The 25,823-nt window shown below is 47.4% G+C and overlaps 1 protein-coding gene across 3 annotated transcripts in view; it reads right to left on the bottom strand.

Annotated features, from left to right (window-relative positions):
• Window positions 1-25,823, bottom strand: part of TRIM55 (tripartite motif containing 55) — a 508,360-nt gene that overhangs the window by 278,251 nt on the left and 204,286 nt on the right. For all 3 annotated transcript variants that reach the window (XM_069621126.1, XM_069621125.1, XM_069621127.1), the window contains one exon: window positions 22,450-22,683. In XM_069621126.1, coding sequence (XP_069477227.1) covers window positions 22,450-22,683 — 234 coding nt within the window. The remainder of the gene's footprint in view (window positions 1-22,449; window positions 22,684-25,823) is intronic.

Below are 25,823 nucleotides of genomic sequence, written 5' to 3'. Positions count from 1 at the left end.
GGTGTTGTATCCATTGCAGGGTGGAAGATCTGTGACGAAGTCCATCGACAGGGTATGCCAAGGTGCTTGCGGTACTGTTAGAGGATGTAGTAAGCCAGCAGGGTTCTGTTTCTGAGGCTTGTCTTGTGCACAGACAATGCAAGTTTCAATAAATTGGGCGATGTCTTTTCGCCAGGTTGGCCAGCAGTAGTTTTGTTTTACCTTAGCCTGAGTTTTGGCTATTCCTGGGTGTCCTTCCACTAATGAATCATGGTAATTTGTGATGATTTGCTTTTGCAGTTCTTGGACTTGGACATATAATAGTCCTTGGAAATATGGTAGATTGTCTTCGATGGTGTACTGGTTACCTTTTAACAGCCATTCCTGTCGTGTTGATTGATCCATTGGGGATTGCAAACTGGTTCTTTGGTCATCCACACACGTGGTGGCAGCTATTCTGGTTTGAATCCTTTCCTCAGGAATTATAGCCACGGGGTCGGATGCTGTAAAAGCCTATTTTTCTTCACTCATGTGTGATAGAGCATCTGTTTTCCCATTGCGTACTCCAGGTCTATAAGTGATAACAAAATCGTATTCCACGAAAAAGAGAGCACAACAAAGTGGACGCCAGGATTGTGTTTTGGCGGTTTTCAAGTATTGCAAGTTACGGTGGTCCGTGATGACAGTGACCGTATGTCTCGCCCCAAGAAGGTAATGTCTCCAGGCCTTGAATGCTGCTTTAATCACCAGTAATTCCTTTTCTGTGATTGTGTAGTTCAACTCGGGGGCTGAAAATTGGTGGGATCAGAATGCGACGGGGTGTAGTTGTCCTGTTTCAGGGTCTCGTTGTGACAATACTGCTCCCATGGCTATTTTTGAAGCATGTGTCTCAACTATGTAAGGTAGGTCTGTTCGTGGGTGTTGAAGGACTGGTGCTGTAGTGAATGCTACTTTTTAACTTCTGGGAGGCTGCTTCAGCTTCTGTCGAACAGCGGAACCTTTGATTTTTCTTTAACAAGGAGGTAATTGGATGTACAATTTGTGAACACCCAGGTATAAACCGACGGTAAAAGTTGACAAATCCGAGCACGCTTTGCACTCTTTTTATGTTGGTGAGGGCCATTGGAGGATTGCATCCAACTTTCATGTATCCATATGTACGCTTTATAGTGTGAGCATGAATCTGAGAAACTCGACCTTGGTTACATGGAAAAAACATTTTTCCAACTTGACACACAATTGGTGTTGTCGAAACTTCTCTAAGACTGCCCAGACATGGCCTATATGTTCTTCCATGGAATTTGAGTAGATAAGAATGTCGTCAATGTAAAAAAGAGCACAAACGTCCAGTAGTTCACGGAGTACATCATTCATAAAGAATTGGAACGCCGCTGGGGCATTGCATAGCCCAAAGGGCATGACCTGGTATTCAAAGAGGCCGTACTTCATGCAGAACACTGTTTTCCACTTGTCTCCCTCTTTTACTCTTACAAGATGGTATGCTCCTCTTAAATCCAGTTTTGTGTAGATTTGAGCCCGTTTCACTTGGTCCAGGAGCTCTGGTATAAGTGGTAAAGGATATCGATTTTTTACTGTGATCTGATTGATAGCCCTGTAGTCGATGCAAGTTCTTAAGTCCCCCTCCTTTTTAGGGACGAAGAATAAGGGTGAGGAGGCAGGTGACTTGGACAGGCGAATGAAACAGTTCGCCAGGTACTGATCCAGGTAAGTTCAATCGTAGGGTCTGTGCGGGGGCAGAACGTTGGCTTGCTCTTTTTTGAAGACATCCTGATAATCTTGGTATTCAAGCGGTAAGGCACTGATGAGGCCCAACACGATTCCTTTCTTCGGTTTCAGATTGGTGTCATCTTTTTTATAATATGTGTCGGCACAATCATGAGGAAATGTCAGAACTCGTTTTCGCCAGTCGATCCTAGGATTGTGGGTCTCCAGCCAGGGCATTCCCAATATCATATGGAACTGAGGAGCACCGATGAGATCGAAAGTAATGTCCTCTTGATGCCCGTCCTGACACAGAAGCTTGACTTTCTCTGTGTATTGTGTCTCCGGGCCGGATGATAGCTGAGAACCATCCACAGCAGTCATGTTTTCTGATTTCTGCTTCTGTCGGAGAGGAAGGCCTATTTAGGGGGCCAAATCTTGGTCAATGTAGTTACCTACAGCTCCACAATCAATATATGGCTCCAAGGCATGTATTTTCAATGGTTGCTTGTGATTCACTAAATGCACTGGAAGGACTAGATGTGAGGTCTGTACGGATTCCTTTTTCATGCTCGACAAACGGACCCCTACACTTGCCGGGCATTGGTATTTCCTGAGTTCTGTTCTTCTTCTTCATCAGTTTTGTCTGTTGCCCCAAGTTTTCTTGGGTGGTTTTACCGGGCAGTACCAGAGGAAGTGACCTGCTTGTCCACAATATAAGCAAAGCTGTTGTTGTCTTCTTTTTTCCCTTTCTGCTTTGGTAAGGGATCTTCATAATCCACCAATTTGCATTGGCTCAGACTGTTCATGTGGTTTAGTCTGATTCTCACAAGGTCGTACGTAAACTGACCGTCCCTCTGATCTAGCTCGATCCATTTTCCGATTCTGCAACCTATGATCGAGTTGCACCGTCAGGTCTATGTAGTCCGCACACCTCTCAGGGGGATTCTTTAAGTTCTCCATGTAACCCTCGGTAAAAGAGTGTAGTCCTCTTCTCTTCTGGCCAGTTGGTCTGGGCTATGAGACAATTGAAGGTTGCAATACAGGCTAATAGATCTTGACTCCCTTGTCTGAGTGACAGCAACTTGTTGTCCAGAGCTTGTCCTTGAGTATGACAGGCAAACAATTTCTCCATCTCATGTTGGAAATTCCCAAAGTTCCAGAGTAAAGGGTCATCTTGATTTACCAAAGGTATATACCAGTCCACCGCACTACCTCCTAAAAACGAGAGAACAAACGCCACTTTGGCTTGGTCATTAGGAAAGGCTCCTGGTCTGCACAAGAAATGAGGGCAAAATTGGTTCATAAATACAGTGAACGTGTTTGGGTCGCTGATGAAGTGTTCGGGAGGGGCTAGAGGCACTGCTCCTGGAAGAACCACCTGAACCGGTGTTGATTGTTGTGGTGTGGAAGAATAAGAAGAATGGGTCACTCCAGGCAATGGAACATGTCCTGCTTGTGCTTGTAGCATTCGTTTTGCTAATTCGTCAGTTCTTTCTCGAGTTACAATAAAATCCCTCCGTAATTCATTGGTTTCCTGTCTTGAAGCATGTACTTCTGCCCATAATTCCCCTAGTAAGAGGGCTAATTGATCTGTATCCGAAGTTTCCACAACACCCAGGCAGAGAGTATTAGAGGCTTCACGTTCTGTTACGCTCACTTGGTTTCTGCGGATGCGTTGGGGCACCGTTGCAGCCCTCCCTGAACTTGAATCACCCCCTTCAAGCCTCTCCCTCAGTAGAAAAGCTGTCAGCGGTGGAACATGGTGATACTGCTCCTGCATGGAGATAAGAGTGTGTGAGTGCGCCAATCTGTGATTGTTGTACCTCTCGAACCCTTCACCCCAAAGTACAGTTTCTGTGAGCATACGCCGGCCCATAAAGCTCACCTGTGAATTATGGAAGATAAGCTCTCCGTCCTGCTACTTCTGGCAGGGGCGCGTTGAAAAGGATCTAGTTCCTTCACTGATCCCTGATAAGGATTAGCCCAGTCCAGCTGCGACTATGCTTCTCCTTATGATTGGTAAGTCTTTCTTGAGCTCTTGTGATGCTGTTCGTTCTGTTTAATGTCTTTATATGTTGCTCCTATTTATGCCCGCAATAATGTCTCTCTTCTGTTTTCTTCCCTTAGATGGAAATGCGGCCTCAATGCAGCTGTGAGACGCGAGATGCGGCCGGATGGAAGATGGATGCTACCGCAATGTTCGACAGCAGGTAAGTGATGGTTTAAGGAAAGTGTGAAGTATGGCGAAGTGTAACCTTAAACTGACTGTTTTTACGATGTCTAATCTTGTCTTCTGTTTTTCCTTGCAGACGCTGCTGTCGACGATGGAGCGGGTCATGCTGCGGTGCCAAGATGAAGATTTTGGCATTGCGGAAAATGCAAAGATGAATACTTGGTTCGCCAAAGAGATGTACATGTAAGAACAGCTTCCCCCAGTTGGTAAGTATGCTGGCAGGAAGCAGGATGTCCAGGAAGCAGGATCTTCAAAGGTAAGTCTGACCTCAGGTGACGGTGAGCGTTACGCTGCTTGCAAGTGCAGAATAACGTAAAGCGTCTGTCTTGAGAATCAGGGCAGCTTATATAGCTGAGATCGTGGGCACGCCCATTAGGGCCGGTTTACCAGCCACACCCTGCCACTCCTAGAGAGTGAGCATGTACAAAGGCAATCCATTAGCAACCACACCCAAGAATACACCTGGGGCTGCTTAATGGATGGAATGTTCAAGGTTAATGCATCCTGCTTAATGGATGGAATGTTCAAGGTTAATGTATCTGAAGTGCTATGTCCATAATAAAAGCTTTTTGGTGTTAAATGGATGTTCTTGTTTATTTTTGTTCATGAGCCTGGTGCCAAAGGTACCAGGACAGTGTCCAACCAGGTCTCCTGTGAACGCGACCCCTGCATGCCTGTGCCCCTGACTTCATGACCATGACAAAAGGACTCTAGCAGGAAGGTATTTAGGGAGAGAAAGTTGGATGTAGTGGGGTCCGATGCCCCAGAAAGCCTACTGAATGATGCAGAGGGTCTTTTTTTTTAAAAACTTTATTTTTGGTGATTTTTTCATAAAAGAACAGTTACAACAATGTCACCCCATTGTGGGGTGAAACACCCAAGTGCCTTCCCGCCCTCCCCTTCGCCAACCTCCCCGTCCACACCTCCCTCCCCCCGCACCAAAGTCAATGCTGAGGTGCTGTCCCCTTGATGTGCCGTCTGCTGGTGGCTAGATCCTATATTTTTTAAGGTTAAGAGTCACCGTTTTGGGGACTGTGTCTCTCTGAAGCTGCTGATGAAGTGTTCTCGTCTGTTTCGTTGAGTCAGAAAGACACCAGTGGCCCCCAGATGTCGGGTGGGCGGGCGTGCTGGGGAAGTGTTCTGATAAATTCGTATTCAACGTCCTGACAGTATAGAATGTCTTTTCGCCAGTTTGCCACCGACAGGGTTGGACCTCTGCCCCAAGACATGGCCACTCTCCTTCGAGCCAGTGTTAATAATAGCCCTGCTAGTTTCCTTATACCAGGTGAGAGTTGTTTCGTCATCCCAAGCAATGCTGCCGTTGGGGTGGGTTGTATCTCCTCTCCTATTATTGCTGCCGTGGTCTGAAGGACCTGGGACCAGAACGGGGTGAGTTTGGGACAGTCCCAAGTGAGGTGGAATAAGTCTGCTGAGGAGTTTCCGCATCTTTCGCAGATTGCTGGCTGGTCTGGGTGTTGTTTATCTTTTTCGCAGGGGTGAAGTAAGTCTAATGTAGGTAATTGAAATGTATTTGCTTGAAGGGTGTGTTGAGGGCTATTTTTTGGGTTTGTTTCAGTATGTACCACCATTCCTCTTCTGGGATTGTTAGCTGGAGGGACCTTTCCCATCTGGATTTCGTACGAGTATCGATGGATAACGTGTCTTATAAGAAGGATTTATAAAGTGATGAAACTAGTCTGCCGGCGCCCTGGCCTATGATCACATTGTGTAGCAACTGCCAAGTTGGAGGTTGTTGCGGAAAAGTACGAAATAGGGCCTGCCGGGTATATCTGGTCCTAAAGTAAATGAACTTGTCTAGTGGTGTGTCACCTCCTCTTTCAGTAGCTTGTTGGGGTGTGATGAATGAGCCTTCGTTGAAAAAGTCTCCTAATGACTTTATCTGTAATTTATCCACCCATTGGTGGAAGACTCTTTCCGAGGTGAGGGGAATTCCTGGAATAAATTTGATTGGGAGAAGGGGGGAGTATCTCACTTGTACTTGTATATTTTTGTGATAGTTTTTTCCATATTGCGTATGTGGTGAGGACCACGTTCATCATGTCGACAGGCACTGGGAGTTGGCTGATAATGACGGCCCTTAATAAACTGGGAGTCGCTAGTGCCCGTTCTATCTGCACCTGTGGTCTGATGGAATGCGTGGCATACCAAAAGCTAAGGAATTGTGCTTGGGCTGCCCAGAAGTATCTTTCTAGGTCGGGAAGGGCTAGTCCGCCGTTGGATACTGGCAGTATCAGCGTTGAGCGAACGACCCTAGCTGGCTTACCCGCCCATAGGAGGTCAAGAAAAAGGCTTTTGATTTTCTTCAAAAAGGATTGTGGGACTAGAATTGGGATGTTGGTGAATAAATATAATAATTTAGGGACTATGACCATTTTCACCAGTGAGGCTCTTCCCCACAAGGTTAGTGGGAGAGATTTCCACCTGTTCACTTTTTCCTGTAGTGTTTTTGCTACTGTTTCGTAGTTGTCTTGAAATATGTCATGATACTTCAAGGATATTTGTATCCCCAGGTATCGTACCTTTGAGGTTTCCCATACAAAATTATAGTCGTCGGTGAACTGTGTGGTATTTGGCATGAGTGGGAGTATAATAGATTTTGTGTGATTCATTTTTAATCCTGATATCGCCCCGAATTTAATTACTTCCCTCATAATTGGATTAAGGTTTTCTACAGGGTCATGTATGAATAGCACCACATCATCTGCATATAAAGAGATAATTAACCTGTGTGGTCCAATTGTGAGACCCCTGTGGAGTTGCTGAGCTCGAAGTTTCGACGCTAGAGGTTCCATTATTAATGAGAAAATTAGCACGGAGAGAGGACACCCTTGCCTGATGCCCCGCTGTAGTTTGATGGGAGCGGATCTCACCGAACCTACCAGTATTGTGGCTTGGGGTTCATTGTATACTAAGGAGACGAGTTTGATGAAGCGGGACCCCAAACCCATCTGTGTAAGTACAGCAAATAGGAAGGGCCATTCCACGGAGTCGAAGGCCTTCTCGGCATCGAGCAGAACCGCTACAGCCTGGCTAGTGGGGTTAAGGGCCTCAATAATGCCGAAAAGCCTTCTGATGCCGAATGTCGTACAATGTCCAGGCACAAATCCGGCCTGATCTGCGAGTACGAGGCTCAGCATCAGCATCAGCAACCTGTTTGTGAGAATATTTACCGGTATTTTATTATCAAGGTTGAGTAAAGAGATGGGTCTGTATGATGCGCACTCTTCTGGGGGTTTGCCTGCCTTATGTAAGAGGATGATGTTGGCCTCGTGGAGCGACTGTGGGAGGGAACCTGTTTCTAAAGCTTCGTAGTATACTTTTGTGAGTAAAGGGGCGAGAGTTTCAGCAAAGGCCTTGTAGAATTCCCCGGTAAGACCATCAGGCCCCGGGGCTTTGTTATTAGGAAGGGTTTTAATGGCTTCCTTGATTTCCTCTGGGGTGATGAGTTCATTAAGTGGTTTGCGTAGTTCTCCTTCTACCCAGAAGAGTTCAGTGTCTTTGAGGTAATTGTTTAGGGCATCCGAGTTCGAATTAAATTTAGATGTATATTGGTCTTGATAGTATGTTTGGAATTCTTCAGCTATTTCTTCGTCAGTGTGCACAAGCGTGCTGTGTTTGGAGTGTATTCTCTCGCCCATTGTCGGCTTCCGGTCGGCTCTGATCAGTCTTGCCAGGAGGGCTCCGGGCCTTTGGCCTTCACCATATTGACGAATTTGAGTGTTGCGGCCTAGGAATTTCAGCTCTTGTTCTGCCATGGTCCTGAACGTTTGTAGCTCCTCCTTAAGTGCTGCTTGGGTGCTGCGGATAGCTTGAGTTCAAGTTGTTTCGGTCGTTCCTCACTGGCGGTGAGTTCTCGCCGGATCAGCTGAATGATTCCATTTTCTTTGGCAAGGCAGACCCCTCTCACGAAACATTTCAGAGTTTCCCAGATTGTGCCAGCAGACGTGACTGTGCCTAGGTTTATGTCTAGGAAGGTTGCGATTTCTTCTTGAAGTTCAGATGAAAATGCTTGATCTTGTAAGGATCCGGATTTGGAGCACCACTGAAGTAGCCGGGATTTCGGTGCAGATAGATTACATATGAGAGTAACCGGTGAATGATCGGAAAAGGTTTTAGGTAAGATTTGACATTGTTCCCAGCGGAGGGGGCCACTGGAGGATACCATTAGATAGTCCAATCTGAAGCTGGTGATGTGGACTGCCGAATAGAACGTGTAGTCACGCTGATTCCAGTTGTTGTGTCTCCAGGTGTCTGTTAGGTTATAGGGTCTGCATATTTCTTGTATTTGAAGGCTGGTTTTAGAGGTCGGTAGTGTCGTACTTCGCGATCTGTCTTTCATGGGGTCGAGAACAGTGTTTAGGTCGCCTCCCCAGATGATTGTCGCTGAAGTATGCATTGTGAGATGCTTCAGCACCCAGTCGAAGTTGTTTGCCCCGTCTACTTTGGGGCCATAGGAGTTGACGAATATGATTTATTTGCCGGCAATGATCCCCTTCACTAGCAGTGCTCTACCCTCGGTGTCCCTCTCAGTGTCTAACATCCAAAAGCCGGTTTGGCTGTTAATCAGGATTGCCACTCCCCTGGCGTATGATGAAAAGGAGGAAAAGTACCTGTGGCACCCCCAGTTTCTGGCCCACTGGTGCTCTCTTCCATGGAGGAGGTGGGTTTCCTGAATCAGGGCAACGTCCACTTCATGTCTCTTTAGGTATTGAAGGATCATCGTTGTTTTAGAGGGAAGGTACTGGCCTCTCACTTCATTTCAAAAACTCAGGACATCCTGTCCTCTCTCTCCTCCTATCACCAACCTCCCTCTATTCCCTGTTCTTCATCTGTTCCATCTTCAGCCACCCCTCCCTCCTTCTCTGCCTTTCCCCTTTTTTCTGCTGACAAGGTTTCCAGACAAGTCCGATCTATGAAAGTCTCGTCAAAACAGGTACACCCTTGTTCCTCCAAAACTATCAAGGACCACATCTACTCCCTGGCACCTGCCCTTGCTGACTTCTGAAATCACTCCTTCGCCTCTGGAGTCTTTCCATCCCCCCTTAAGCACTCCCTTGTGCACCCTCTTCTTAAGAAACCCTCTTCCGACCCCTCCTGCCTGGCTAACTATCGCCCAATCTCCATCACTCCCTTCCTGGGTAAGCTCCTGGAGAAACTGGCCATCTCCCAGCTTAATCTCCATGCTGAATCTGTTGGTAGTCTTCATGACCATCAGTCTGGCTTCAGAGCTGCCAGAAGCATGGAAACTGCTCTCCTGAACATCCGTGAAGACTTGCTCTCCAACCTTGACTCCAACACTCCGTGTGTTCTCATTTTGCTTGATCTCTCTTCTGCCTTTGATACTGTCAACCATGCCATCCTGCTCAACCATCTCCGTGATAACCTGGGTATCACTGGTCAGGCCCTGGCATGGCTGACCTCTTTCCTCTCCAATCAACCCTCCCAGGTCCAACTGGGGTCCTTCCTCTCTGACATCTTTTTCTCTACTGTGGTGTCCCCCAGGGATCTAACCTCTCTCCCTGGCTGTTCAACCAGTATCTGGCACTCCTTGCCCCCCCGCATCGCCGCTCTCTGCCCCAACTTTCAGTGCTATGCAGATGATACCCAGCTCATTTTCAGGCTACCCTCAGCCTCCTCCTCTCCTTCCCTCATCTCTGACTGTCTGCCTGCTATCCATGAATGGTGTGCCGCCAATGACCTCTGCCTTAATGCCAGCAAGACTGAGATTCTACTCATCAGCACACCCACTCCTTCCTTCCCTGCAGCTCTCTGGCCGGCCCAGCACTTGTCTGCACTTACCTTGCACTTGCCACCAGCTGGCCCTTATTTATCTTGTTATTCTACTACCCCTGTACTGCACTTTCCCTCTCCCTTTCCCCTTGCACTTTTCCCCTCCCCACTACCCATGCACTTGCGCGATCTGAATGACACCAGGCCTAGTAGGATCGCTGTCTGTCTTCCCTTTGTTCCCCCTCCCTTCCTCGTCGCGCCTTGAAACACTTGTGTATAGGCACGTTACAAATACCATATCATATCATATCATAAGGTTGCCTCCTCTAATGTTCCATGTGGCGACTTTGAATTGTTCGTCCGGTATGGATGGTTAGGCTGATGATGTTGTTGTATTCCTCCAGTAGGGACGTAGGACTCCGGGGGAGGCGTGTTTTGCTGATCTTGGGGGAGTTCATCAGTGTCTGGTGTGGAAGGTTTGGTCCGGTGCGGTGACTGGGGGGTGAGGCGGGGTGTGGCAGGTCAAAGGCACATTCCCAATCCCATTCTCTGGCTTCCTTACACGGGAACGGGACCCCCAACTGGCCCGTTTGCTTATGCCATTGGAAACTGAACCGCAACAGTGCGTGTCCGTCTCCCGCTTTCCCTCCCATTAACATTGAACTTGTTTGAGAACTTTTTGCTGTGCAAGGGGTACCAGGGGGCCTCCCAAGTTGCACGGCCTTGGAGTGATTAACTCCCATGTGTATTTCGGTCGGGTCGGTGGGTTTCTTTTATGCATGTTATAGGACGTCGATCCCGTGCTGTTTAAGGTGGGTTTCTGTTTGCTCTCTCTCGTTGCGTTCTTGCTTGATTGGGGTTTGGCCCGGGGCATCCTGATCTATCGAGGAAGGTGTTGGCCTCCTCTGGCGTCTGGAAGAAATGGACTTTGCCGTTGTGTTGAATTCTGAGTCGTGCTGGAAAGAGCATGGAGTAGGTGAGTTGATTTTCCTTGCGCCTTTGTCTGACAGAGGTGAAGGATCTTCGTTGTGCCTGGACTGCCGGGGAGAAATCTGGGTAGAAGTGTATTCTGTCTCCATCATGATTTAGATCACCCTTTTCCCTGGCTAGGCGAAGGATGTTGTCACAATCTTTATAATTTAGTAGTCTGGCGATTATTGTCCTGGAGGGTGCCCCCGGAATGGGTTTGGAGGAGGGGATCCTGTTTGCCCGTTCTACCACAAACATGTGGGAGAGGGCTTCACAACCAAAGAGGGTAGTGCAAAGTCTTCAATTTTTTGCTGCATCTGATGTTCCCTTACCCCAATGATTCCAATATTATTCCTCCTGGAACGACCCTCCAAGACTTCGCATTTGGCGTTAGCTGCTAGCATTTGGGCTTCCAGTCAGTTTACTTTGGCCGCCAGGGTCGCCGTGCCATCATCTAGGTTCGAGACACATTGTTCCACCTCATTGAGGCGTTCTGTGGGGGTATCCATTCTATGTTGCAGGAGATCCACCTTTGATGCAAGCCCATCCATTTTGTAATTAAGGCTCCCAAAGCCGACTTTAAGGTCCAGTAAGAGGCTTTTGATATCTGTGGAGGAGGTATCCTCATCCATCTGGGGGGTGCTGCTTGCGATAGGTACTGGGTCCTCTTGGAGCCTGGGGGTTTTGGGGAGTGCACCGGATTCAAAGGTCAATTTCCTTTGGGACCTGTCTGTTTTCCACATTGGGCTGGGGTCAAGGGCTTCGGTTTGTAACGAATGCTGATGGCAGGTAGTGGTTGCGCTGGCTGGAGGCTTTCAGAGGCAGGGGTAAAAATACACTGGAGTAGTTTGTGGGGTAACTGCGCCTGCAGGACCAGAAGCAGCACTTTGGGCGATTGACTCCCGGGGAGGTTGCTCTTTTTTGTAGGTCTCTGGAGGATCTTAGTCGGGTGAGGAGGACTGGCGTGCTCTCCCCGGTGACAGAGTGACCGCATTGGGAATCAGGCACCAAAGTTAGTGGCTGGCGTGCGCTCACCACCGGGGGGGAAACAGCTCCAGCACGGTGGACTCAGCCAGGTGATGTGTTCTCGTAGGCTGCAGTCGCAGGGGATGATAGGGGGGAAGTTGCTGGGGGGAAGGAGGATTAGTGTCACGGATATAGGTGGACTGGGCTCGTCTCCCTCAGCCCGCTCTGCGCCTCAAATGTCCGGTTTGGATCAGAGTGTATTTGGCCAACCTGGGCTGCTGCCAGTCCGTGTATGCTCCCCCCCAGTATGCTCCGTACCTGGTGCGGGTGTTCAGCTGCTGGGCACACCACCGCGGCGACTTCTCGCCTCCTCCGCCCCTCGTGGGCACTCCGCAGTCTGCGTGTAGGTTGAGACTGGGAGGGGGCGCTCCTTAGCCCCGAGTCGCGGCCGCAGTACCGGTGCCCCGACCTCGCGTACGGTGTCTTAGGAGCCAGGAGGGGGGGCCTGGACTTGGCATGGGCCCACTCTCCTCCCAGCGGCTGCCGTGCACGGATGGTGACCGCACAGCCCTAATGCGGCCCTCCACGGTCTCAGGGGCCCGCACCAGCCCAGTCCGCGGGAGTCTTCGCGGGTGGGCTGAAGTCAATGCGGAAGGGGGAGGCTCTCCCAAGTCGGCAGCCGCGATCCGCCGATGCGTGCCCCGCTCTCGTCTCTGGCGATCGCTGTGTGTGAAGCAAGTGGCTCCCCCTCTCTAGGGCCCGGCCGCGACTCGGCTCGGCGCCCTGAGTCCTGGTTCCCAGCGGGCCTGTTTGTTGCTCAGAGGTATGCATGCCGGGGTGAGCAGCGTTTTGGTTCTTTGCATGTTCGTTTTTCCCCAGGTTTCTCAGGATGGCAGAGTAGTGTCTTGTAGACACGGGCAGTCGACGCACAGGATTGGGGTATACGGATTGAAGGATGATTTTACCAGATTAATATTCAGCTGTGTGGGAGCTCTCTAGGAGGCAGCCATCTTGGTTGGCCCTCTAGCGCCCTCATGCTGAGGGTCTTGAACTTGATCATTGCAGAAACCGGGAGCGAGTAGAGACATTTTAGGGCTGGAGAGATGTGGTCCCTGGGCTTGAGGTCAAGGATAAGTCTCACAGTCCTGTTCTGGATTAGTTGAAGGGGGCTAAAAGAGGAGTTAGGCAGATTGAGAAAGAAGTTGTTGCAGTAGTCCAGCCTGGAGAGGACCAGAGCTCTGGAGACATTGAGTTTCTGGGGGAAGGTGAGGAATGGAAGAATGTCTCTGAGGAGGTGCAGCAGAAAGTGGGCCTTCTTGGCAAGGTCCGTGATGTGAGGAGAGGAGGAGAAAGAGAAGTTGAAGATGACACCAGGTTTTTGCCTCACAGGAGGGTTAGTGGTGGGGGCCCATGGAGGGCAGCCAACTTGTGGGAGGGAAAGAGGGAGAATGGGTCCCAATGAGAAGGATATCTGTCTTAGTGGCATTAAGGCAGAGATCAGTAGCAGTGCACCAAGCCTGAATAGCAGACAGGCAGTCAGGAAGGAGAGAGGCAGAGGAGGAGGCAGAGGGGGGAAACTTGAAGGAGAGCTACGTGTCATCTGCATAACACTGGAAGTTAGGAGAGAAGGTGGAGATCAAATGGGCTAGATGGGCCAGTTAGATATTGAAGAGCCAAGGCGAGAGGATGGAGCACTGAGGGACTGTTAGGGAGAATTCTCCAGAATGGGTAATTTCCCTTACTTACTGAGTCCCTCCGCAGTTTTGCTGGATTTCTAGGATTTTTTTTCACCTGGTAAGAGTGTGAGCCTTTCTTCCCACTCTTACATGTGTTTTGCTCTGTGTTTAACATTTTTGTGTTCATAGACTGTGGAGCCTCACCTACTCCATAGGCATCATCTTTTACTGTGTGTTACACAGCACATTTAGTGCAGTGACACAGGGTTGTCTTTCTCAGACTTCCCAATTTAAACTCCATTTTCTGGGACTGACTACTGTCTCCCAGAACATGTAAAATTGCCATTGACTTTATTAGTCTCTTTAAATTCACAGAACCAGTACAAACTATCTCACATAGAGTTCTGGAAAGGGTTAATAGTTATCCCTTTTTGTCTGTTCCTCATGGAACATTATTTCATTCCCCTTTCTTTAAGATTTGGCTGGGGGCAGTGGTATCACCCTATTTTTCCCGCCACGGTCTATTTAAATAGCCTTGATACTGTTTAGGCTAAGTTAGTAGCCTCAAACTTAAATCCGCTGGACCCCATTTACTTTTATCTGGTTCCGGCTGGGTTTATTCGCCATTTCTTTTTGTAAAGGTCTTTCTCATGTTTTACTCCGCGTGCCAAGCCAGGTTTGGTTCCTTTATTCGCTGTCCTTTGGCGAGCTTCTACACAGAAGCCCTCCTAGGCGCCTGAATGTCTGAGGGAGACAGGATGTGATGGAGGGTTTTGAGACTCCCTGCACAGGGTCTCCTTGGAGACCCATGTAGCACTCTGTATGATTGGCTGTGGTGACTGTCCCGCCGGGATAGCCACCCTGCTGTGTGATTGACAGCCAGGCTGTGTGAATGGGGGAAAACTGCATAAAAGGCAGGTCTCTGGTACTGAGAAGGAGAGTCGCCACTGGATCGAAAGACCCGAAGAGAAGCTGACAGAAGAGAACCTCTACCACAACTGAACCTCCCGGTGAAGCCCTGCTGCGTGTACTAATCTCCAAACTTCGATGACAGGGAAGATCTGCAAGGAATCTGATCCCCTTGAGCTGGTGGGACCAACCAGTTCACCAAACTGCAAGCCAGGTCTCCCTCCTCTGGTCGAATATGCTGTGCACAGCTACAGTGAACTGGATAGCCAGGAGGACCGGACCCTGATTGGGTTTTAAGCAGCGCACCTTTTACTCGTTTCTTTGTTCTGCTGCTGGTTTCATCCCTGGGCAGTGCAGGACTCTCCAGTTTTCCTACTTTGTGTCAGTCCGACAGTCGTTTCAGGGACCGTGAGCCTGCAGGACCTGCCAGGAACGTCTGCCTCAACTACAGCCTTCTCCTTCATTTAAGGTACTGTTCAAACACGGTTGTTCATTCCGTCCGACCGCAGTGAAAGTGTTTGAAATCTTTCACCAATCCGAGGGCTTGTCCTTCTCTATTCTTTAAAGTAACTTTTCTTCTGACCAACTTCGTTCCGAACTCTTGGCAAAGACTTAACCGCAAACTACTCTGAACTGTGTGATCCTCTGCAAAGGCTTTTGTCCATTGACTTTGGCCCAGGCTTCTTAGTTTGATTTCCTCACCATAGTTGCCTTTCCTAGATTGCCCTGCTTACTTGCTTGTTGGTGCTGCTCAACTTTTGTCTAACCTTGTCTTTCCCTCCCTTTTAAATTGCTGGAGTGCCATTTTGCTCACACTTAATTTTGAGCTTAACTTGTCCAGAATCTATTGGGTGCTGTTTAGTGTATTAAGAGTATGATTTTTCTACTGCTTTACTTTGGTGAATTGTTTTACAACTGACGTGTAAATAAATGTATATTCTTTTACTTAGAAACCTTGAGTCAATGTTTGTTTGAACCATAGTAATTGCTGTCCGTTGTGTAACTATTGATACTGCTCACTTTACTCTTGAGATAAGTTTGGCTGCTCAGCCATCATTACCACTTTACAGTGTAGTACAGGCTTGTAATAAAGGTGAATTTGTACTGTCACTTGTAGTCTTAATTGTGTGTGGTGTCCCCAAAGGGTACTGCATATGCTTCTGCCTAACACTGGTGTACAGCGGTGAGGATCAAGTGTAGTGATTACACTTAGAGTGCTGCTATTACCTTGGATCAACTAACCACAAGGCTAAACATCACTAACAAGCAATATTAATCATGTCTGATATGCAAGGCTACAGTCAGGAGACCCTCCTTAGTTACACTGTGGATTATCTGAAACATCTGTGCAGAGATAGGAATCTCTCTGGTAAAGGCAAAAAGTCAAAATTGATTGAAAGGTTGTTAGAGAAACAAAGTCTGGAGGGTGGGTCTGAAATACCTAACCCCTCAGCAAATGTGGAAAATGATGAGGATGATAATGTGTCTGTTATTGATTAGTTAGATGAGGCAGATGTGTCTCACAGTGTAGGCCTCACTGCTCCTCTGCCTGCTCAGCAACCTCAACCTTTGTCCACTGGGACTCCTATAGGTCCTACACTCAGTCCTGAATTCATTGCTCTGGAAAAGAGGAGGCTTGAATTGGAATTTAAATGTACTAATGCTCAAACTGAACAAAAATATCAAGAACTGAAGCTCAGAGAAATGGAGTTGAATCATGCCTTAGAAATGAAAAAGTTGTCTTTGGAAAATGCTTCTCTCCCAGAGTCTTCTATGTCTTCCAGTCCTAAGAGACCCCGTATGCCTAAAGAAATTGTTGGTATGTATGAGCCTAAGCTTGATATTTTGGATTGGTTGGCAATGTTTGAATATAACCATGGGATTCAAGACATTACAGGGAATCAGTTGCTTCCTTGGCTCTTCTCTAGGCTACCCACTGTTGTGTGTTGTGATGGAGTTGGGGGAGGTAGATAGAACGGATTATGAGTGTGGGAAACTAGCTTTAATTGCTAGATTTGGGAAGACCCCTTCCCAGTACCTTAAGAGATTTAGGACCCTCAAAAAGCATGATGGTATCCCTTGGGCTACCTGGGTATGTGAATGTTTGAAAAACATAGATGGTTGGGTTAAGGGTTACAGAGTAAACACTTATGAAGGTATGATAAATCTTGTTATGGTGGAGTCAATTTATGATGCATGCTCTCCTGAGCTCAGACAGCACTTGGCTGATTCTAAGGAGATAGATCCCAAGAAGTTAGCTAAGGCTGCTGACTTGTGGGTTGCCAACAGGGCTACTCACAAGGATTCTGGGGCAACCCAGAAAAGGATGGAGGAAAGCAGCCAAAGAAAGATAACAAGGAGAATTCTAATACCCCAATCCAAAAGAGGGCCCCAAACAAAACAATAAGGGTAAGCCACAGGGGAAACTGAATCAGGCTAGTGTACCATCTGGACCCAAACCAGATGGAGATCAGAACAAACCCCCATTCATCAAAACATTTGGGAAATGTTATGTTTGTGGGTCAACTGGCCATGTGAAAGGGGATCCCAGATGTAAGGGTAAACCTTCAGGGGTCCATACTGTCTCCTTAGCCTTCGCCCCAGAGGAAGAAGTACCTATGGCAAGTGGAAACTTTGAACCCATGAGACTCCCAGCTAGTGTTTCTTTAGTGTCCGTGGGTTTGTGGGAACAAGAGACTTTAGATGTCTATAATTCCATCCCAGATAATACTAAAGAGTATCATAAAGATAGTGTTCTTGTGAATGGCCAGGAGACTCCTGCCATCAGAGACACTGGAGCCAGCATAACTGTGGTTGATGAAAGGTGGAGGATGTTGCTAAGGCACCCAAACGCCTAACCAAGTTAGCTAGAGGCCTTGTGCAAATGCTTCCCCGGTTACCAGCTCTCATCCAGTGTAATGATATAGTTGTCAAGATACCTGTTAGTGTGCAGAGTGAAGTGCCTGGGAGAGTCCTGTTTGGTAATGACCTGAAAACTCTTGGAGTTGTATCGAGTACCCCCAGGCCTCCCAGTAAAATGAAACAGGAGCTCACTAGACCTGCAAGGGAGAGGACCTTGAGAGGCTCTCCAGAGGAAACTATCACTCCCAGTCCACAGGACTTGCTACTCTGTTATTTATGGAAAGAAAGAGGCAAAGGGGAAACCCAAGACCTCCAAGAAAAAGACAGATAGCACCCCTGTGCTACCAACAAGGACATCCCAAAGATTGTCCAAGGTCACACCTGTGACTCTTCTACTTGCTGAGGCAGACTGTAAGGTACAACCCTGTGTGGATTATACAGTTTCTGAAGAGTCAAATCAGGAAGAAGACATTGAGCCTCATTACGGGTCGGGTGGTCCGGAATTAACAGTGGCGGTAAACCCGCCGCCACTGTTAATTCCGGACCTCCCGATCGTGACCCCTGCGGGCGGAAGGTGATCTTTTCGCCAGGTCTGAACTGGCAGGTTGAACACCTCCCGGCAGGCGGACGTGGAAACACCAGCACCATCACGAGATGGTGCCGGTGTTTCCACTTCCCCATTCCCATTGAGTCCTATGGGACTCAATGGGAATGGGGATTAACACCATTCCGCCTCCGTGACTCCCGGGACACTGGGGCTGTAATGCCTTGGTAATTCCGGGAGTCACAGAGGCAGAATGGTAATACGAGTCCGGTGGTAACCAGGCGGTTTTACCGCTGCAGTTACCGCCGGACTCGTAATGAGGCCCATTGTTTTGGTTTGGGATCTAGACCCTGTTGACCATCCTGGGCTGCAGTCTTTACTGGCAGAAGGTGGACCCAACAGGGCAGACTTCTGCAGAGGATAAAGAGAGTGTCCTACTCTTGAAGGCCTTCTCCTACAGGCAGATTCTCTGCTCGATGGGCAAGAGCCTGGGAAGCATAGGTTGCACTGGGAAGACGGCCTCTTCTACAGTGAACTGACTGAGTCTATCCCTGGGACAGCAAAAAACTTGTAGTGCCCCTAGCAAACAGACTCCAGTTCCTACAGCTGCCCCATGAGATACCTTTGGCTGGTCATTTGAGTTTCAAAAAGACCAAGGAAATACTCTCCCTATACTCCTACTGGCCTAAGATGGGTTCAGAAGTTGACAAATTGTGTAGGAGCTGTCACACTTGCCAGACCTCTGGCAAGAGTGGAGCCAAGAATGTGGCACCCCTGGTTCCTCACCCAGTGGTGGGAGTTCCTTTTGAGAGGGTGGACATCGACATTGTTGGTCCTCTTGACCCTCCCACATCTTCGGGAAACAGGTTTATCCTGGTTGTAGTAGACCATGCTACGAGGTATCCTGAAGCAATACCTATGAGGACTGTTATGGCTCAGGCTGTGGCTAAGGCTCTACTTGGTAGTTTTACCAGAGTAGGGTTTCCTAAGGAAGTGATATCCGACAGGGGATCCAATTTTATGTCCCACTACATGCAAGCCATGTGGAAAAATGGTGGTGTCACTTACAAGTTCTCTACAGCCTACCATCCACAGACAAATAATCATACTATGAAGTGTATGATAGGTGCCCCTTAAAAGAAAGTGGCACCTTCTACTGCCATGCCTTCTCTTTGCTCATAGAGAAGTCCCTCAGGAGGGAGTTGGTTACAGTCCCTTTGAACTTCTCTATGGCCATACAGTCAGAGGCCCCTTGGCCCTGATTAAGGAGGGGTTGGAGAGTGCTTCTTCACCCAAGCCAGTCAGAGTGAATGATTATGTGATAGGTCTCCGGAGGAGAATGTCACACATGATGGCAGAAGCTAGTGATAACTTAAAAGGAGGTCAGACTCTGGTCAAACATTGGCATGACCAGAAGGCCAGCATGGTTGAGTTTACTCAAGACCAGGACCCTTCAGGGTTGTGAGCAAACTTGGAGATGTGAACTATTTGGTGGATTTAGGCAGACCTAAGGAGGCTCCCAGAGTCTTTCACACCAACCGTTTGAAGGCACATGTCTCGAGACCAGAAGTGGGAGCTTTGCTTCTAGCTTCAGCTCAAGAGGAGCAGGAGAGTGAACTGGTGACTGTTTACCTGTGAAAAGCAGAGGTTACAGAATGTCAGAACATGTGAGATCCCACATCAAAGGAGAGGTCAACAAGATGCTTGATCTCGGGGTTATAGAGCCCTCTACAAGTCCATGGTCTAGTCCAGTGGTTCTAGTACCAAAGGCAGGATCCAAGGAGTTGGGATTCTGTGTGGACTATAGAGCTCTAAATGCAGTCACTAAGGCTGATGCCCATCCTTTGCCAAGGACAGATGAACTGATGCAGCCAAGTACCTCAGTACATTTGATCTGATGTCAGGCTATTGGCAAATAGCCCCGACAGACCATGCCAAGGAGAAAACTGCATTCTCAACCCCAGCAGGCCTCTACCAGTTTAAGGTCATACCTTTTGGATTAAAGAATGCACCTGCTATATTCCAAAGGATGGTCAATTAAGCTCTGAATGGGATGGGGGACTTCTGCATGGCATACTTGGATGGCATTGCAGTGTTCAGCCCGACTTGGGTAGAACACGTTGATCACTTAGTATATGTTTTGCAGGCTCTTGAATAGGCCCATCTGACCATAAAGGCCATCAAATGTCAAATTGGTCAGAGCAAAGTGGTCTACCCTGGTCATGAGGAAGGAGGAGGTGGAATAAGGACATTGCCTAGCAAAGTACAAGCTGTACAAAACTGGGCCACCCCTACTACTCAAACCCAAGTGAGAGCCTTCCTAGGTCTCACTGGGTACTACAGGAATTTCATTGAGAACTATGGGTCCATAGCTTCTCCTTTGAATGTAATCTCCTCTCCAAAATCCCCTAAAATATTTAGATGGAATGGGGAGTGCACTCAATCCTTTGAAAACCTGAAGAAAGCCCTTTGTCAAGCTCCAGTCCTAAGAGCTCCTCATTACCACCAACCCTTCATTGTGCAGAGAGATTCTTCCAATACAGGTATAGGTGCAGTCCTTAGTCAACTGGATGAGAAAGGTAGGGCGCACCCCATTTGCTTCATCAGTAGGAAACTGAAGGAACCAGAAACAAGGTGAGCAACCATAGAACGTGAATGTTTTGCCATTGTGTGGTCTCTGAAGAGGTTTAGACCATACTTGTATGGATCTACTTTTGTGATTCAGACAGACCACCAACCCTTGAGATGGGTAATGCAATTGAAAGGGGAGAACCCAAAAATTCTAAGATGGTCAATCTGCCTGCAAGGGTTTGATTTCACCATTGAGCACAGGTCAGGATGTCACCACCAAAATGCTGATGGTCTCTCTAGGATGTTTATAACCGACTAGAGTGAAGAGATTCATCCAGGAGTGGATTAAATCCTCCTGTCCCTTAGTCTGGGGGGGCAGGGGGAGTGTTATGGAGAATTCTCCCGAATGGCCAATTTCCCTTACCTACTGAGTCCCTCAGCAGCTATGCTGGATTTCTAGGATTTATTTTTTTCACCTGGTAAGAGTGTGAGTCTTTTTTCCCACTCTTACATGTGTTTTGCTGTGTGTGTTTAACATTTTTGTGTTCATAGACTTTGGAGCCTCACCTACTCCATAGGCATCATCTTTTTACTAGTTTAAAACTACTTTTAGTCTTAATTGTGTGTGGTATTCCCAAAGGGTACTGCATATGATTCTGCCTAACAGGGACACCGGAGGTGGAGAGTGAGATGGAGGAAAGAAAAGGTCCCAGTTGAACCTGGGAGGGTAGGTCTGGGAGGAAGGAGGTAAACCAGGCCAGAGCCAGGTCTGTGATGCCAAGGGTATCACAGAGCCGATTTAGCAGGGTGGCATGCTTGACAGTGTCAAAGGCAGAGGAAAGGTCAAGAAGGATGAGAATGGAAGGAGAGCTGAAATCAAGATTGTGTGTCGTGGAGAAAACCAACAGATTCAGTGTGGTGGATAAGCTGGGAGATGGCCAGCTACACCAAATGTTTGCCCATGAAGGGGGTAATGGAGATAGGGTGGTAGTTAAATGGACAGGAAGGGTCGGCAGAAGGCTTTTTGAGGAGAGGGTGCACAAGGGAGTGCTTGAGGAGAGAGGGGAAGGATCCAGTGGCAAAGGAGTGATTGAAGAAATCCACCAAAGTTGGAGCAAGGGAGACAATGTTGTCCTTGATAGTTCTGGAGGAGCAGTGGAGCACCTGTTTGGATGAGACTTTCATGGAGCGGACTTGTCTAGAAACCTCATCAGGTGTTATGGGAGAGAAGGAGAAGAGAGGGAGGGGAGCGAAGAGGGGGCCAAGGGAGGCCTCAGAGCAGGTGAGGAAGAAGGTTGTTGAGTACAGGAGAATAAGGACAAGATGTCCTGAGTTTTAGAAATTAAGTGAGAGTCCAGAGAAGTGCTGAGGGCCAGGGAAGGCAGATGAGAAGTGAAGACTGCAGTAGGGTTGGCAAGTTCATTGCAGATTTTGAAAAGTTTGGCTATGTAGTTAGAGGCCACAGAGATGCAGGCTTGGATGTAGGCCTTCTTTTTCGAGCAGATGGAGAGTATGTATTGCCTTTGCAGTTTATCAGAGGATGTGCTCGAAGCCTGCCACTTCTGCTCAGCAGCTCTGCACTTGCGGTTCAGATCGGCCAGGTCAGAGTCATACCAGGAGTTGCACTTGGAGGCATTTTTCATGCGGATCCTCATGACAGGGGCAAAATGACAGAGAAGGAGGCTGGCAGTGCAGGCAGGGGTTAGGCCGGGAGACCCATGAGGTCCAGGTGAGAGGACAGGAGAGAATGATCGGACCAGGAGCATGATGATGGAATGATGGGAGTTGTAGTGCAAAAACATCTGGAGAGTCAAAGGTTGTTGAACCCTGCCCTAGTGAATGAGGACATTTGTTTACTCACATTATGCACTGGAACCTGTTTTATGTACCGCCCCTTTATGTAGTTCAGTTTTTGTGTTCTAAATAATTGTACCACTTGGTGTCTTAAGTATTTCAGTAACTGATTGCCTTGTGTGCAAATTAAACAAATTGTAATTAATTATCAACCATGCCCCCCTCATGCCACTGTTTCAGCTTTAATTTCCAAACCTGACAACTACATTTGGATCCCACCAATAATTTTGGAAACCTGCATCTCATGAAGAAATCCCATTCATTGAGTTCTGCAATTTTCAAAGTAAATGGAACAAGACTAAAGAAGATATCACTCGGTTCAAAGCCCTTCTCTTCTCACCCTGACATGCGGTCCTCAGATCCCCATCCCTACAAGCCACTACTGATAACTGGATCCTGTCGATATGTACCTGCAAGAAGAGTGCCATTTCTGGCTCCTCCATGAACTGGATCCCTGACTCGACCAGCTTGGACACCGTCTCCAAATGGTCGCCGTGCTTCTTTATCAGGGAGCGTACGTGCTCCAGCTTTTCCTCCTGTTCCCTCGTGATCATCTGCGTCATTTCGCTTCTCCTCTCTTCCAGCACGGCATACAAGTAATCAAACTTTTCACACAGGTTCTCTTTCTGCCTTCGACAGCTTTCCTGTGGATCAAATGGTTCAAATAAAAAAAAGTCACAAGCTGGCATCAAATGCGTTCATATTTATCATTCAGTACCAACCATATTGAGTTTTCCAGTTGAGCATGCATGTAATACTCCCCCCTTTAATCCTTGTGGTGCATGGGGAAACATGCTATTTACCCCCGCTCTGCCCCCTCACTCCACAACCCTCCCTGATTGTTGGCCCAAGGCCTTTTTGTATTTATATATGAAGGGTGGCACAGTGGCCCAACAGTTCCTTGCAGGAGCCCTGCAATGTTGTGTTGCACCACAGGAAATGACAAATTACAGATGAGTACTTCCCGGATCCACTTGCTAGTATATGGATTTGTAGGCATCTACTAGACTGCTTTGCAGTAATACCAAACGTGTCCTATTGTCTAATGGAGACTATACGTTTGAGTCTGTATTTTTAAAGCAGTAGAATGTTCGAGACCAACACGGTACCCAACAACCTCAAGGAAGCTTGAGTCATGCCCCTCTTAAAAAAAAAAAAACCTTGATCCTAACATCCCACAAACTATAGGCCCATCACCACTGTTCCCTACATCCTAAAGATCCTAGACAGAGTGGCTTACCTCCAGATCCAGAAACACCTCGAGGATCACATCCTACTAGGACTCAGACAATCTGGCTTCAGGCCCAGACATGGAACGGAAACAGCCCTCCTGGATCTCAAAATCCAAATGGACGAGCCTAAGGAAAACAGTAAGCTTATCATGCTCCTGCTGTTAGACCTGTCAGTGGCCTTTCACCTGGTCGACCAACAAATCCTCACTGATCATCTGTCTACAGCAGCTGCCTTCTCCAGCAACGCCTCTACCTGGATACAATCTTTCCTGTCCAACCACACCAACAGGGTCTTTGCACCCTCTGCCTCTGCAGATCCAATTTCCATCCACTGTGGCTTTCCACAAGGCTTGTGCATTTCTCCAACAATTTTCAACATCTTCACCAAGCTCCTCTTCAACCATATTGACAACCTGGATGTCACATACACCAACTATGCTGATGACAAACAGGTTCTCATCACCCTCTCGGGAAGCTATGAAGATGATTGCAAAAGAATCAACAAGATTTACCTGGAAATCCAGGCGTGGATGGCAGATCACTGCCTTTGCCTCAACGACAATAAAACTGAGCTTTTGATTGTCGGATTCCCAAACTAGACCCCCGCTATGCCTCCATCAACATCAATGGTAACCCATTCAAAGTGGCCAAAGAAATCAAAACTCTGGGAGTCTACCTAGACTCCACACTGTTCCTCAAGAAGCAGGTGAACTCAACCACGTCCTCTACAGCTTACACTAACAAACTAATTAACGCCTGCAAACAATTCCTCTCGCCCAGTAGCTGCATCACACTAGCCAGGGCTCTAGTGTTATCCAAGATCGACTAATGCAACACTCTCTACCTGGGCACATCCGAAGGGAACCTCAACAAACTCCAGGTCCTTCAAAATAACACCTTAAGAGCAGCTCTAAGTATACCAAAATCCATGCAGATTTCCAGTTTCAGACAGGACGCCCACTGGCTCCCGGTACGGGACAGAATCGCCTTTCGCACGCTGGTCATCACCCACAAGTGCCGATCAAACACCGCCCCCAAATACCTAGCTGTTAAATTCAACATATACCAGCCTTCCAGACCAACCAGAACCATCTACTCGCACTGTCTAACTGTGCTAAGATTCCGACTGAAAAGAGCTGGGGGAACTAGCTTCCCAGTTCTAGCTGCCAAACAATGGAATGCCCTTCCCCTTAGCCTCAGGACGGAATCCGCATTCTGGACTTTCAGAGCTAAGGTCAAAAGCTGGCTCTTCGGGAAGCTCCCTGCTTGCTCAGTCCATATCCCAGCCACTCCACCCTGCCTGAAGTAACCCTTTCCCTGACACTGTGGCTCTCCTCTGTCTATGTATAATCGCTGTGTCCTAAATCAACTGTATCTCCTGTAAATTTCCTCTATTACCTGTATTTACTGTATAATCACCTGTACTAACTGTAATTTTTGCGTTCATAACTTTGTAACCACTGTATAAGCTTTAAGCACCCAGTTACCTGAAGGTTTGGTGCGCGGTACAAATAAAGAAACTAAACTAAACTAATATTTTTTGTTTTTGTTCGGTAGACATAAATAGGTGGATAGCTAAAAAAAAAGTTGCACAGCTGGATCTAGTAGAAGCCACGTATTTTGATGTTCAATCATGCAAACATTTACTTTTGGAAATGCACTTTCAAAAACAGCTTTTGTTTTAGATAAATGAGTTTTCTTTTTTGGACAAATTGAACCATCATGAAATGAAATAGAAATCTTTCGACTACTTGTTTGAAACACGAGTATGAGTTTCTGGGCAGAAATGTAAAACCCACACGATTTTAAAATAATGCAAATCTATACTTCAATCATGATCTAAGAAAAACTTGTGGGAGGATGCATGTCACCCTAAAACGCAAGTATAAAAATAAAAAAAGAAAAAGAAAATAAGGATTTTAACACTAGCTTCTAAAACCGAGTCAAACACCAACTGTGTGGGAATATCAGGTCAGAAAAGGTAATACAAGTAATAATATGAAATCCTTTTGGAAAAACAGTAACGTAAGTAAATGTAAGTAAATATTGTTTTTAGATGCTTAGAGAACTTTTCATTGATACCACTTGATGACCACCGCAACCTATTTAATGCAAAATTCCAATGTCGCAATGGTGTGTCAAAGCGACCAGAGACCTTGAGTTCCCCTACTCTGTTTGCCAAAAATAGAAAGAAAATGCTTTGAAACATCTTATTACTGCGCCAAATGATGACTGCAACGTATTGCGAGACGCGAAAGCAACATTTGCCGATGGGATTAAACCCGGTAACTTCCTACATTTTCTAGCCAACACACCGGCTGAGACCAAAGACACAGGATATGCCCTGATGTGAGAAAGGCAGTCAAAATGCCGAAACACGTGTCATAACAAAAGGGCCACCAATAAAACAACTAATTAGTCACTGAATACGTTGCAGTCATCATTTGGCGCAGTAATAGGGTGTTTCAAAGCATTTTCTTTCTAAATATTGCTTTTAGTTTGCTTTAACTGTATTATGATGTGGTTAAACCTTTCACAAACAATACAAAGAG

This window comes from Ambystoma mexicanum, chromosome 5q, assembly GCF_040938575.1.
Source record: "Ambystoma mexicanum isolate Mex_15411 chromosome 5q, UKY_AmexF1_1, whole genome shotgun sequence".
Taxonomy (NCBI): domain Eukaryota; kingdom Metazoa; phylum Chordata; class Amphibia; order Caudata; family Ambystomatidae; genus Ambystoma; species Ambystoma mexicanum.
The sequence above is the reverse complement of the archived record's forward strand: the minus strand, read 5'-3'. Positions and strand labels throughout refer to the sequence as shown.